The sequence below is a fragment of the Hypomesus transpacificus genome, unplaced genomic scaffold, assembly GCF_021917145.1.
Source record: "Hypomesus transpacificus isolate Combined female unplaced genomic scaffold, fHypTra1 scaffold_203, whole genome shotgun sequence".
Lineage (NCBI taxonomy): Eukaryota > Metazoa > Chordata > Actinopteri > Osmeriformes > Osmeridae > Hypomesus > Hypomesus transpacificus.
The window spans coordinates 246888-259387 of NW_025813744.1; the positions used below are offsets into that span (position 1 = coordinate 246888).

The window sequence follows — 12500 nt, forward strand, 5'->3', positions numbered from 1 at the left end:
AAAAACACTACCTCTTATTCATCCACCACACAACTCCCTCCATTCCTCCCTCTCTCTCCCTCTCTCCCTCTATCTCTCTCTAACTCTCTCCTTCCTAGAGCCAGACAGGCAGGTGCCCAGACCACAGCAGAACGGCCCTGGAAACAGTCTGTCTGCCTGTCTGCCTGCCTGTCTGTCTGTCTGTCTGTCTGTCTGTCTGTCTGTCTGTCTGACTGTCTTTCTGTCTGCCTGCATGTCTGCCTGTCTGCCTGTCTGTCTGTCTGTCTGTCTGTCTGTCTGTCTGTCTGCCTGCATGTCTGCCTGTCTGCCTGCCTGCCTGCCTGCCTGCCTGTCTGTCTGTCTGTCTGTCTGTCTGTCTGTCTGCCTGTCTGTCTACCTGTCTGACTGCCTGCCTGTCTGCCTGTCTGTCTGCCTGTCTGTCTGTCTGTCTGTCTGTCTGTCTGTCTGTCTGTCTGCCTGTCTGTCTGCCTGTCTGCCTGTCTGTTTGTCTGTCTGCCTGTCTGTCTGTCTGTCTGTCTGTCTGTCTGTCTGTCTGTCTGTCTGTCTGCATGTCTGTCTGCCTGTTTGCTTGTCTGCCTGTCTGTCTGCCTGTCTGTCTGCCTGTCTGTCTGTCTGTCTGTCTGTCTGTCTGTCTGTCTGTCTGTCTGTCTGTCTGTCTGCCTGTCTGGAGGAGGAGTGGGCTCAGGTCTTTGTCTGCACCTTCACTGAGCCCCAATTACCCTGGTCTGACCCTGGGGTAAGGTTATGACCTTTGACCCTGGTGGGGGAAGGGGGCTGCTGGTCCATGACAGGTATACCAGGACTAGAACAAGACTAGAGTATGTGTGTATATGTATATATACAGTATGTGTGTGTGTGTGTGCGTGTGTGTGTGTGTGCGTGTGTGTGTGTGTGTGTGTGCGTGTGTGTGTGTGTGTGTGTGTGTGTTTGTGACTACTGGATGACAGCAGGGCTAACACAGTGAACCAGAGGGAGATACTACCTATTGTCTGTTATCTGCCCTCCCCCCTCCCCTCCCCTTCCTCCCCTTCCCCCCCCTCCCCCCAGGAGAATGGGCCCTCAGATTTACTAGGGGTCTTTACACAGTTAGAGTGCTACATTAGACCAGTTAGTGCAGTCAGCTGCTATTAGACCAATCAGGCTGGAGAAAAAGGGGGGGGGGGGGGTTGCCAGGTGTGAGTGTAAACCCCCCCTGACTGGGGATTAGTGGATGTTTTACTCATAAAAGGCTGTTTGGCCTCTTTTCCTGCTTCAGTTTTATGGACTGTGTCTCGGATACGGTCTCTTAACCCTCTCTGTTTCACACACACACACACACATACACACACACACACAGTCAGAAAGACGCACACACACCCCAGTGACAGTGCTATAGGAGGTAAGGGCCAGGGTGGGGGGGTCTATTTGTGGACTCAGCTGGGCTGTTTTAGGAAAACCATAAAGTCTGTTGACTGTCATCCTGCAACCCTAACACCACCCAGGAAGACACTCACACACTCACTCACTCACGCACACACCTACACACACACACACCTACACACACACACACACACACTCACACACACACACCTACACACACACTCACACTCCTACACACACACTCACACACCTACACACACACTCACAGCTGTAGAACCCCCCAAAGATAGGACGGATGGGTTGACAGGGATGTCAGGAGGGGGAGAGGATGGGGGAGAGGAGGGGGAGAGGAGGGGGAGGGGAGGGGGAGAGGAGGGGGAGAGGATGGGGAAGAGGAGGGGGAGAGGTTCTAAACAGTAACAGTATCTAGGCCGAAATGATCTCCACAGAAGACAAAGACCATATCTGTTCTTTCTCAGAGCTCCGTCTCTCGCTTGTCCACCTTCTGCAGGACCAGGACGTCTGATTTGACCACTTCACAAAAGTATCTACCCGTGGGGTAGATAAGACACTACCGGTGGGGTAGATGGGAGAACTGGACTCCCAAACCAGCCCTCACACACGAAAACACCCCATTCAAGGTTTAGGCTAGAAAAATTCTAAAAAAAGAATCGCATTCGTTCATTTCATCCGACGGTAAGCCGCTGTTTGGCAGTTCAGGAGATTAATTGACTTCAAAGCGCTCAGCGCTCGAGCTACTTACCGGAGGCGAGCATTATCAGTGACGCGTGCATGGCTCTCCGGTCATCTGCCCTCGTATTAGACGAATCGCTATGAAAATGAAATGAAATCATTACCAACCAACCATCCCAAATACTTTTCAAGTTTTATCAGCTAGGCTATTTCAACTGCATAGGCTACTCGTTCGATGTAAATTGCCTAGATTTGGCTATCACATCATTACAAGTTATACGTATAAAAAAGACTAATGCGGAATTAGAATAAAGTTAACAGGTAGACTAGTAAAAAGCTCTTGATAAACCGTTAAAATATATTTTTTATTTTGCGTTTTTGTTGTTGTTTTTTAAATACTGAAGACATTTACCGTTTTACAGATATTCCAATCAACCTGTTCCTTCCTTCCTTTCTTCAAGAAGTCATACGAAGTTCCTTGTTTCGGAGCAGAGTTGTAGGGGAGAGTTAGCAGTGTTATCCGAAGTCTGGCGACCACTCTCCAAACTTCCCCGGTCTCGTCTGGAAAATATGAAGTGGAGCCAAAACTTATTGGAGCGGATCCGCGAGCGCTCCTGCTGTCCCCAGCGCTGCCGTCGCAACACGCATGTGTGTGAAGTCTTCAAAGTAGTTTTGTGATCGTTTGATAACGAGTCAAACTTCCCGCCGACTTCTGAACTCACTTTGACTTGTTTTTTTAGTATATCGCACACGTCATCAATTATTCTGATAGGATAACGAATTTGTGACTCAAACTGAACCGTAGATTCATGTGTGAGAGATGAGGGTCGGACTGACTACAAGTTCTGTAATATCGCCTTGCAGGTTCCGCCGCTGGTTTTTGAAAGACCCCCGTGTCGGTCTGAGAATGGGCGCGCGTCCCCGCATCAAGAAGAATGCGCGCCCCGGATGGAACGGATTAGGTTCCCTTTGACAGCCTCAATGAACAATCCATGCGTGCGCACAGATGCGCCGCCGAACGAGCCAAACCGGGAACATCTCCTCTGGCGCGCGGCCAACAGGTGGTCCGACCCAGTAGCCGCCTGATTCCTGCATGAGTTACTGATGTACAGCACGTGCGCGCATCAGCTGAAAACAAGGCCGTAGCCAAGGAGTCAACATTGGGGGGGCGAAATCTGCTGGGGAGTCTGAGGGTCCCCCCCCCCCCCCCCTGAGAACTTTTTACGTTTAGTTATGAATATGATTACACTTGTTATGATAATTTCGGACAGCGTGCGTGGTTGCCTGTCCTACCGTAGCACATTTATATTTTTATATCAATATATTGGAGGGGACGTTTTGACCAGATTTGAATATTGGGGGGGGGATGTGTGTCCCCCAATATATATTATGATTACGGACCTGGCTGAATACGTCACAGTATCAAGTCTCACAAGAGCAAGTGAAACACCACACACACACACACACATACACAGACAAATACACAAGAACACACGCCCACACTAACACACCCATTCACACAGCTTGTCATTCTTTTTCATATTGTACATTCCCCTTTTCTCTCTTTTGACCTCTCTCTCTCTCTCTCTCTCTCTCTTTACCTCTCTCTCTCTCTCTTTACCTCTCTCTCTCTCTTTACCGCTCTCTCTCTTTACCTCTCTCTCTCTCTCTCTTTACCTCTCTCTCTCTCCTTTTCTCTGCTCACATCGTGGGGATCACCTCTTCTCCCTGTTCCCTCAGCGCCCCCGTGTGGTACACTGTCAGACTGCAGCGCCCCCGTGTGGTACACTGTCAGACTGCAGCGCCCCCGTGTGGTACACTGTCAGACTGCAGCGCCCCCGTGTGGTACACTATCAGACTGCAGGTGCACAGGTACAGACCACAAACAGCACTCCAACAGCAGGATGTCATCAAACATAGTGGTTTATTTTGTCAGCATACAGAATACATTCACTATGTTGGATATTCAAACACTAACATATTTGTCTGTGTGGGTCTTGTGTGTGAGAAAAAAAACGTATTTCATGAAAATAGCAATGTTGCAGGGAGTATGGATTATAATTATAATATAGTATTATAATTATAATAATGTCCTGCTCTAACAAGGACTGTCACAGTAACTATGGAACACCAACTAAGAACATTTCTCAAAAGGTCTTTATAACAGTATAATTGTCAAAAAACGAACAAAACCCCAAAATCTATTTAAAGAGTACGTACAATACATGAGTTGTTAATTTCAATAGGCTACAACTATATATTTTGGCACACAGAAAATCATATTGACTGGCTGCTGCTATCACTAGCGGCTTGTCTAACTGGATCTGTAGTCCACATACATCCAGAACACTACCAAATGAAAGAGAAAATATGGTTACTTGGACCAAAAACAATAGGAACTGAAAGCTTCTGGGAGTTGTAGTTTTGCTGGGCCGGTGGCTCCATCGGGGGACACTCCCTGCCACGCTCTAAAGGACTACAGCCGCCGCAGGGCCTAACAGTTGCTGTACTTGTGCACCTGCTCCCTGATATCCTCTCTGGCGTTGGTGGCGTTCCTCTCCAGGTCGGCCAGCTCGCTCTGCTGGTCCAGCAAACGCTGCTCGTTGTTCCGGAACTTTCTCTCCAGTTCTAGAAGCACGGAACGGGAGAACACGGAACACACAGACGTCAGGGTTCTTGAGTGTCCAAGCCACACCTCAAGAAGATCACAACTTGTATTTATTCGTTTTATGTGAGTTTTATGTTTTATGATTTATTAGTATAATGTGTTAGATGTAACTGTTGTGGAGGTTGTGTTGGTTGCTAGGTGATGGTGTTGCTAGGTGATGGTGTAACGTACTCCGGAGTGTCTCTATGCCCTTATTGGCCTTGTTGAGAAGAGACTCCGCCTCCTTCTTCATCTGGTTGATAGTTTCCGCCCCTCCGGGAGCCCCGTCCAGAGAGTCCACCTTCATCTTCAGATCACGGAAGTGTTGCTCTGTCTCGTTCAAACGCTGCCACACGCACACACAGGCACACACACACACACAGGCACACACACACACACAGGCACACACAGGCACACACACAGGCACACACACACACACAGGCACACACACACACACAGGCACACACACACACACAGGCACACACGGGCACACACACACACACACACACAGGCACACACACACACACAGGCACACACACACACACAGGCACACACGGGCACACACACACACACACACAGGCACACCCACACACACAGGCACACACACACACAGGCACACCCACACACACAGGCACACACACACACAGGCACACCCACACACACAGGCACACACACACACGGGCACACACACACGGACACACACACACAAAAACCTTGTAATCACTTTCTTAAAAATACCACCCCACTCTCCTTCACCCTCTCACCCCCCAGTTCTCTGTCCCCCTCTTCCCCCTACCTGCTCCAGCCCCGAGGCAGCGTGCGTGGCGTTGGCTGCCCTCCCCAGGGCGTCGCTGGCCAGGCCCCTGGTCTTCTGGCTCTGGTTCCTCAGGGCCTCCAGCCCCTCAGACAGCCTGGCCAGACGTTCCATCATCTCCATCTGCCCCCCCTGCCCCCCCTGCAGCCTCTGCTCCACCTGAGGGGGGGGGGGGGGGGGGTTAGAGAGAGGTGTCGAAAAAATAGAAGATGTAACCTTTTATTCTGTATAAAATGATACTGTGTTTAGCTTTGTGTGCAAAGAGAGGCCTACCCCCCAAATGTGAACTCTGGGTAACACTAGGCTTACGTAAACAAGGGGACCTGGGCTTGGTCACTATCTTACTGGAGAGGCCATGAAAAATGTAATCATATTGTCAAGTTTAGAGGGGTCAGAGAGCGCACACACACACGCACACACTCAAACATGCACGCACACACACACGCACACACTCAAACATGCACGCACACCCACACGCACACACTCAAACATGCACGCACACACACACGCCAGGTCTGTGCAAGGGAGCCAATGAGGAGAAGAGCCATGGGGGATTTGCATGTCTCTGTTTAACCAATGACTGTCAAGAGCAGATCTGTTTAAATAGGTAGCTAGCACAACATGCTAGCGGACAAACTTTGTAGCACAATGACGTGTGATGTTTTGTCTCCTTGCGGCTGCAAGCAATAAAGCTTTCTTAACTTGTTCACCGACTGAATGCTTGATTTATATTTCTGACAGAGGAACCTACAGATCCTACACCTATGAGAGTCTTCAATCTATTCACACATACTACACCACACACACACACACACACACCACACACCATACAAACACCACACACACACACACACACCACACACACTGTCAGGTGCTGGTACCATGGCGGTGTTGTTCCTGGTGGTGTTGAGGTTGTGCAGGGCGTTGGTCAGGGCCTGGGCAGCAGTCTGGACAGCCAGCTCCGACATGTTCAACGCTCGTCTGGTGGCACTGGTGCTGTCCTTCACCCCCTCCGCACGGACCCTGCTCACACATACAGGAGAATTTCTCTCTCTATCTCCATCTCTCTCTCTGTGTTTCCTATTTTCTGTTTTCTCTCTCTCTCTCTCCCTCCCTACCCTCCCTCCCTCCCTCCCTCCCTCCCTCCCTCGTACCTGGCATCCTTGGCCCTGGAGAGCAGGTCCTGGGCCTGCTGCAGCTGCTGAGCGGTGGAGTTGAAGACCTTCTCCACGTCTGTGAGGTTGGCGATGTTGTCCCTGATGTTTTGCACCACAGCGTCCAGGCTGGTCCGGTTCACCGGCAGGGAGATGGAGAGCACCTGCAGCGCCACCTTCTCTATATTCTCCGGCTTGGCTCCCTCCTCTACACACACACACACACACACAGGTAGACACACACACACACACACACAGGTAGACACACACACAGTTAGTAGTTGTGAACCCACTCAGGTGTACGTCAGTACTGAGCTGTGTTCAGTGACATGTTGCTCACCAGTCAGGAAGTCTCTGATCTTTTGGATGAAGTGTTTGAGGTTCTGATTGGACGAGTCGAACAGCGTCTTCCTGCTGGTGGCCTTATCCAGGGTGCTCCTGGTCTGGTCCTTCACCTCCCGGGTCAGAGACACGATCTCCTGAAGCTGCAGGAACATCACAGGAACATCACAGGAACATCACATCACAGGAACATCCCAGGAACATCACAGGAACATCACAGGAACATCACAGGAACATCACATCACAGGAACATCCCAGGAACATCACAGGAACATCACAGGAACATCACAAGAACATCACAAGAACATCACAGGAACATCACATCACAGGAACATCACAGGAACATCACATCACAGGAACATCACAGGAACATCACAGGAACATCACATCACAGGAACATCACAGGAACATCACAGGAACATCACAAGAACATCACAGGAACATCACAGGAACATCACAGGAACATCACAAGAACATCACAGGAACATCACAGGAACATCACAAGAACATCACAGGAACATCACAGGAACATTACAGGAACATCACAGGAACATCTCAAGAACATCACAGGAACATACAAGAGGAGGAGGAGGGAAGAAGAGCCATTGCCAAGGTAACCACTCCGTACCTTCTTGGCCATGCCCTGCAGTTCCTCGCTGGCTGCCATCAGGCGATCTGTCACACCATCGACCTGCTTCACTGTCGCCATGGCGACGCTTGCCGTGCCATTACACCCGGCACCCCCGCACAGCCGCTGGCCATGGTCATCACGACAACCTGCCCCCCCACACGGGCTGTCTGGGCAGCTGCTGTTGCCATGGCCACCGCACACCTGGAGAGACGACCGGTAGGGAGGGGTAGAGAACACCACTGGACATCACCTCTAACAACCTCAACAGGTTTTCCCCATTTTGATACTTTTTTTTCAATCTTTTGAAACGTCTAAAAAAACATGTGTTACTTTTGTTGGCATGACAGCCAGGAAATGAACAAATCTGTGCAATGACAATAAATAATATTGATCATGCCACCAAATACAGATTAAAACTAAAGTTACGAACACACACATACACAGGAGAATTTCTCTCTCTATCTCCATCTCTCTGTCTGTGTTTCCTATTTTCTGTTTTCTCTCTCTCTCCCTCCCTACCCTACCCTTAACACACACGCGCACACACACACACACACACACAGACTTAAACACACAGACACACACACACACACACACAGACACAGACACACACAGACTTAAACACACAGACACACACACACACAGACACACACACAGACACACACTACAGACAGACACACACCTTGTGGCTGAGGTGGAGAACCTTCTTGTCCAGGTCGTGGTTCTTCTTCTGCAGGTCTTCCAGGGACTTCTTGTGTGCTGCGGTGGTCTTGAGGAAGGCCTCCCTGCGCTGCTGCAGCAGGGTCTGGGTCTGCTGCTGGGTGCTCTGGGACTGGACCACCGGGCTGGCCCCCCCCCCCACCGACCACACACACCTCTGCTCTGCCTGCTGGGACTGCCGGTAGTACCCCCGCACCCTCTCTAGCTGGTCTGGGGGGGGGGAGGGACATGAAGGTGTACTAGTGTGTGTGTGTGCTTGTCTATCTATATGTGTTTGTATGTACTAGAGCGTTTATGTGTGTGTATTAGCTATTAGCATGCATGTTTGTGTGTGTGTGTCCTACCAGCAGTGCCAGAGGTCAGGTAGTTCTCCAGTGTGTGTGTGTGTGTGTGTGTGTGTGTGAGTGTGTGTGTGTGAGTGTGCCCTACCAGCAGTGCCAGAGGTCAGGTAGTTCTCCAGGTGTGTGTGTGTGTGTGTGTGTGTGTGTGTGCCCTACCAGCAGTGCCAGAGGTCAGGTAGTTCTCCAGCTCTCCACGCCGCTGGGCCACGGTGGTGTTGACGTCTTTAAGCTCCGCCTCCAGCAGGCTCAGGCTCCGCCTCAACTTCCCATCATGCTCAGCGGTCCCGTTCAGCTCTTGGGCCACGCCCATCAGTCTTCCATCTGTCAGAGCGATCTCCGCCCTGCAGACACAAGATCAGAGGCTGGCTGTCTCTCACAGGTCAGAAAGTTCCAGATCTTATCTCTCAATCAGCCAAGCAGCCAAGCAGCCAATCAGTCAATCAATCAAATGACCAACAATCCAAACAATTTATCAATTGACTCAATTGACCAACCAAACAATTTATCCTTTAAACAACAAACTAACCAACCAATTAACCTACAAATACCAATTAAACAACCAATAACCAAATTAATAAAAAAAAAACCTGTGATGTCACCTGAGGTCATCAATGGTCTGTCCAATCAGCAGATAAATCCTCTCGCTGTCGCTGTGTCTGACCACATCCTGTATGCTCTCCAACTTCCTCTCCAGCTCCCTGACGCGGGCGTGGCCCAGCCCAGGGGTCCCGCCCCCCTCCGCCCCGCTCTGCTCCAGCCTGCGTAGGGCCACCTGAACGTGCTCCAGATCTCTCTTGATCTGACACAGGGCGTCGTCCCACAGCTGGAAGCAGGGGTGGCAGGGCAGACAGTGGGGGAAGGAGCCACTGAAGCCTCGGGCACACAGGTCACAGCGCCGCCCTGCAGCACCCTCCCGGCACACACACGCCCCCGACGCCCGGTCACACTGGGGCGACTCCGAGCCCAGAGGGTGGCAGCTGCACTCTGGGGGCGTGATATGGTGGGGTTAGGGTTAGCAGGGGTGATATGGTGGGGTTAGGGTTAGCAGGGGTGATATGATGGGGTTAGGGTTAGCAGGGGTGATATGGTGGGGAAAGAGGGGGGATCAAGGGGGGAGAGGGAAGAGAGCAGGGAAAGGCAGAGGGAGGGAGAGAGAGTAGGAAGAGAGGGGAAAACACACTCATCAATGCAGTCAACCCATAGGCGACTGACTGACAGGAAGTAAGGTAGAGCTCAGCGTCGACAGGAAGTGAGGTCAGTGTTGAAGGTACCTTCACACTGAACGCGAGGGTCTCCCCAGTGGAACTGCTCACACTCTGTACACTGACTGCCCCCGAAGCCTGGAGCACAGTGGCACTGCCCGCTGAACTGGGGGGGGGAGGGGAATGAGTCAGAGAGACAGAGCTTCTTCAATGAACCAACAAACCCCTCAGCCTCTCCCTGCCCCCTGGTACCATGTTGCAGTGGCATGTTGCAGTACCATCTTGCAGTACCATGTTGCAGTGTCATGTTGCAGTGCCATGTTGCAGTACCATGTTGCAGTGCCATGTTGCAGTGCCATGTTGCGGTGTCATGTTGCAGTGCCATGTTGCAGTACCATGTTGCAGTGCCATGTTGCAGTGCCATGTTGCAGTGCCATGTTGCAGTGTCATGTTGCAGTGTCATGTTGCAGTACCATGTTGCAGTGCCATGTTGCAGTGCCATGTTGCAGTGCCATGTTGCAGTACCATGTTGCAGTGCCCTGTTGCAGTACCATGTTGCAGTGCCATGTTGCAGTACCATGTTGCAGTGCCATGTTGCAGTGCCATGTTGCAGTGTCATGTTGCAGTGCCATGTTGCAGTGCCATGTTGCAGTGCCATGTTGCAGTGCCATGTTGCAGTACCATGTTGCAGTGCCATGTTGCAGTGTCATGTTGCAGTGCCATGTTGCAGTACCATGTTGCAGTGCCATGTTGCAGTGCCATGTTGCAGTGCCATGTTGCAGTGCCATGTTGCAGTACCATGTTGCAGTGCGTGGCCAGAGCGTTGTGGGGGTGGCAGGCGCAAGGCTGGCAGCCTCCCTCCGCTCCGTAGTTCCAGTGTTGAGGGGAGCAGCGGTCACAGGCGTGTCCCTCTACGTTGGGCCGGCAGGGACACGCCCCCGTCTGGGCGTCACACTGGCACCCAGCCTCACTGCAGTGGGACGGCACGGTGCCCACCCTCACACAGGTACAGCCTGGTGCACACACACAGGAGTTAACACACACACACACAGCCACACACAGGTTAACACACACACACAGCCACACACACACAGGTTAACACAGGCACACACACACAGGTTAACACAGGCACACACAGATCAGCAACAACACACTCCCAGGTCGTCCAGCAGAACCTGGTGTCATCATGACTCACGCCTGCAGTCCTGAGCCAGAGCGTTGCCGTAGTAACTGCGTCTGCAGTGGGAGCAGGCGGGGCCATCCGTGTTGTACAGGCACCTCAGACACTGGCCGGATCCAGGGTCACATGACCCGGGGTCCTGGGGGTCGATGTTGCCACTGCACTGGCACGGGCGACACTCCCCCCCCGCCTGCTCCGGGTTACCATAGTAACCAGGAGAGCAGCGGTCACAGCGAGGACCTGGAGGAGGAGAGGAGTAGGAGAGGAGGAGGAGAGGCGAGGACAGGAGGAGGAGAGGACAGGAGGAGGAGAGGAGAGGAGGAGGAGAGGAGGAGGAGGAGAGAAGGAGGAGGAGAGGAGGAGGAGAGGAGAGGAGGAGAGGACGAGGAGAGGAGGAGAGGAGGAGAGGAGGAGAGGAGGAGGAGAGGAGGAGGAGGAGAAGAGAAGAGGAGGAGGAGAGGAGGAGAGGATGAAGAGTAGGGTTGAGGTTCCTCGATGTTCTTGACAACAATGTGATCTGAAGCTCACCTGTGTATCCCTGACGACAGTTACAAATGATCTGATTGGACGCCTGGTCGGTGTGGCAGGAGTCGCCATGGAAATGGCCGCTGTCAGGGTTACCGGGACAGGGGCAGGGACGACAGTGTTCTCCAACACCCAGGACAGGGTTCCCAAAGAACCCGTTCACACACCTGGGAAGAATAGAGAGAGAGAGAGAGAGAGAGAGAGAGAGAGAGAGAGAGAGAGAGAGAGAGGAAAACCAGTAACTTTGTCAGAACCTCTTATGCACCTCAGGTGTCCGGTGGTGTGGTCCCTCACCTGTCACACAGGTGTCCGGTGGTGTGGTCGCGGCAGGACAGACACTCCCCACTGTGAGGGTGGCAGCTGTCCGCGTGGCCGTTGCAGTGGCACGGCTGGCAGGAGGGGAACCCCCACTGGCCCCCCTGGCAAGACGAGCACTGGCGCCCAGCAGCCCCCACCCGGCACACACACTGGCCCCACACAGGGTCACACTGCTGCCCCAGGGAGCCCTGGGAGTGGCAGTCACACGCTGGGGGGGGGAGGGGGAGGGAGGGAGGGAGGTAGGGAGAGGAGGGAGGGAGGGGGAGGAGGGAGGGAGGGAGGGAGGGAGGGAGGGAGGGAGGGAGGGAGGGAGGGAGGGAGGGAGAGTTTGGTTTTATTGTTTGTCTTTGATGTAGATGTTACCCTGATTGCTAACTGGTCAGGACTGGTCAGGACTGGTCAGGACTGGTCAGGACTGGTCAGGACTGGTTAGGACTGGTTAGGAGTAGGGTTAGGGCTTGTATAGGGTTAATGTTAGAATAAAGTTAGGGTTAGTATAGGGCTAGGTTAGGGTAGTGTTGGGTCTCACTCACCTATGCAGCCGTAGGAACCGAATCCATATGTGCCTGGAGCA

The 12500-nt window shown here is 52.4% G+C and overlaps 1 protein-coding gene across 1 annotated transcript in view; it reads right to left on the reverse strand.

The window, feature by feature from the left end:
• Nucleotides 1-3957: 3957 nt before the first annotated feature.
• The window catches only part of lamb2l (laminin, beta 2-like), a 31218-nt gene continuing 22675 nt past the window's right edge, over nucleotides 3958-12500 (reverse strand). Inside the window, 16 exon segments of the mRNA XM_047013780.1 lie at nucleotides 3958-4680; nucleotides 4892-5045; nucleotides 5496-5672; nucleotides 6395-6536; nucleotides 6668-6875; nucleotides 7008-7152; nucleotides 7638-7841; nucleotides 8323-8570; nucleotides 8858-9042; nucleotides 9301-9685; nucleotides 9973-10069; nucleotides 10702-10916; nucleotides 11099-11323; nucleotides 11612-11775; nucleotides 11903-12134; nucleotides 12460-12500. The exon segment at nucleotides 12460-12500 is cut by the window's right edge and continues 103 nt beyond it. Of these exon segments, the coding sequence (XP_046869736.1) occupies nucleotides 4547-4680; nucleotides 4892-5045; nucleotides 5496-5672; nucleotides 6395-6536; nucleotides 6668-6875; nucleotides 7008-7152; nucleotides 7638-7841; nucleotides 8323-8570; nucleotides 8858-9042; nucleotides 9301-9685; nucleotides 9973-10069; nucleotides 10702-10916; nucleotides 11099-11323; nucleotides 11612-11775; nucleotides 11903-12134; nucleotides 12460-12500 (2956 nt within the window). The 3' untranslated portion in view covers nucleotides 3958-4546.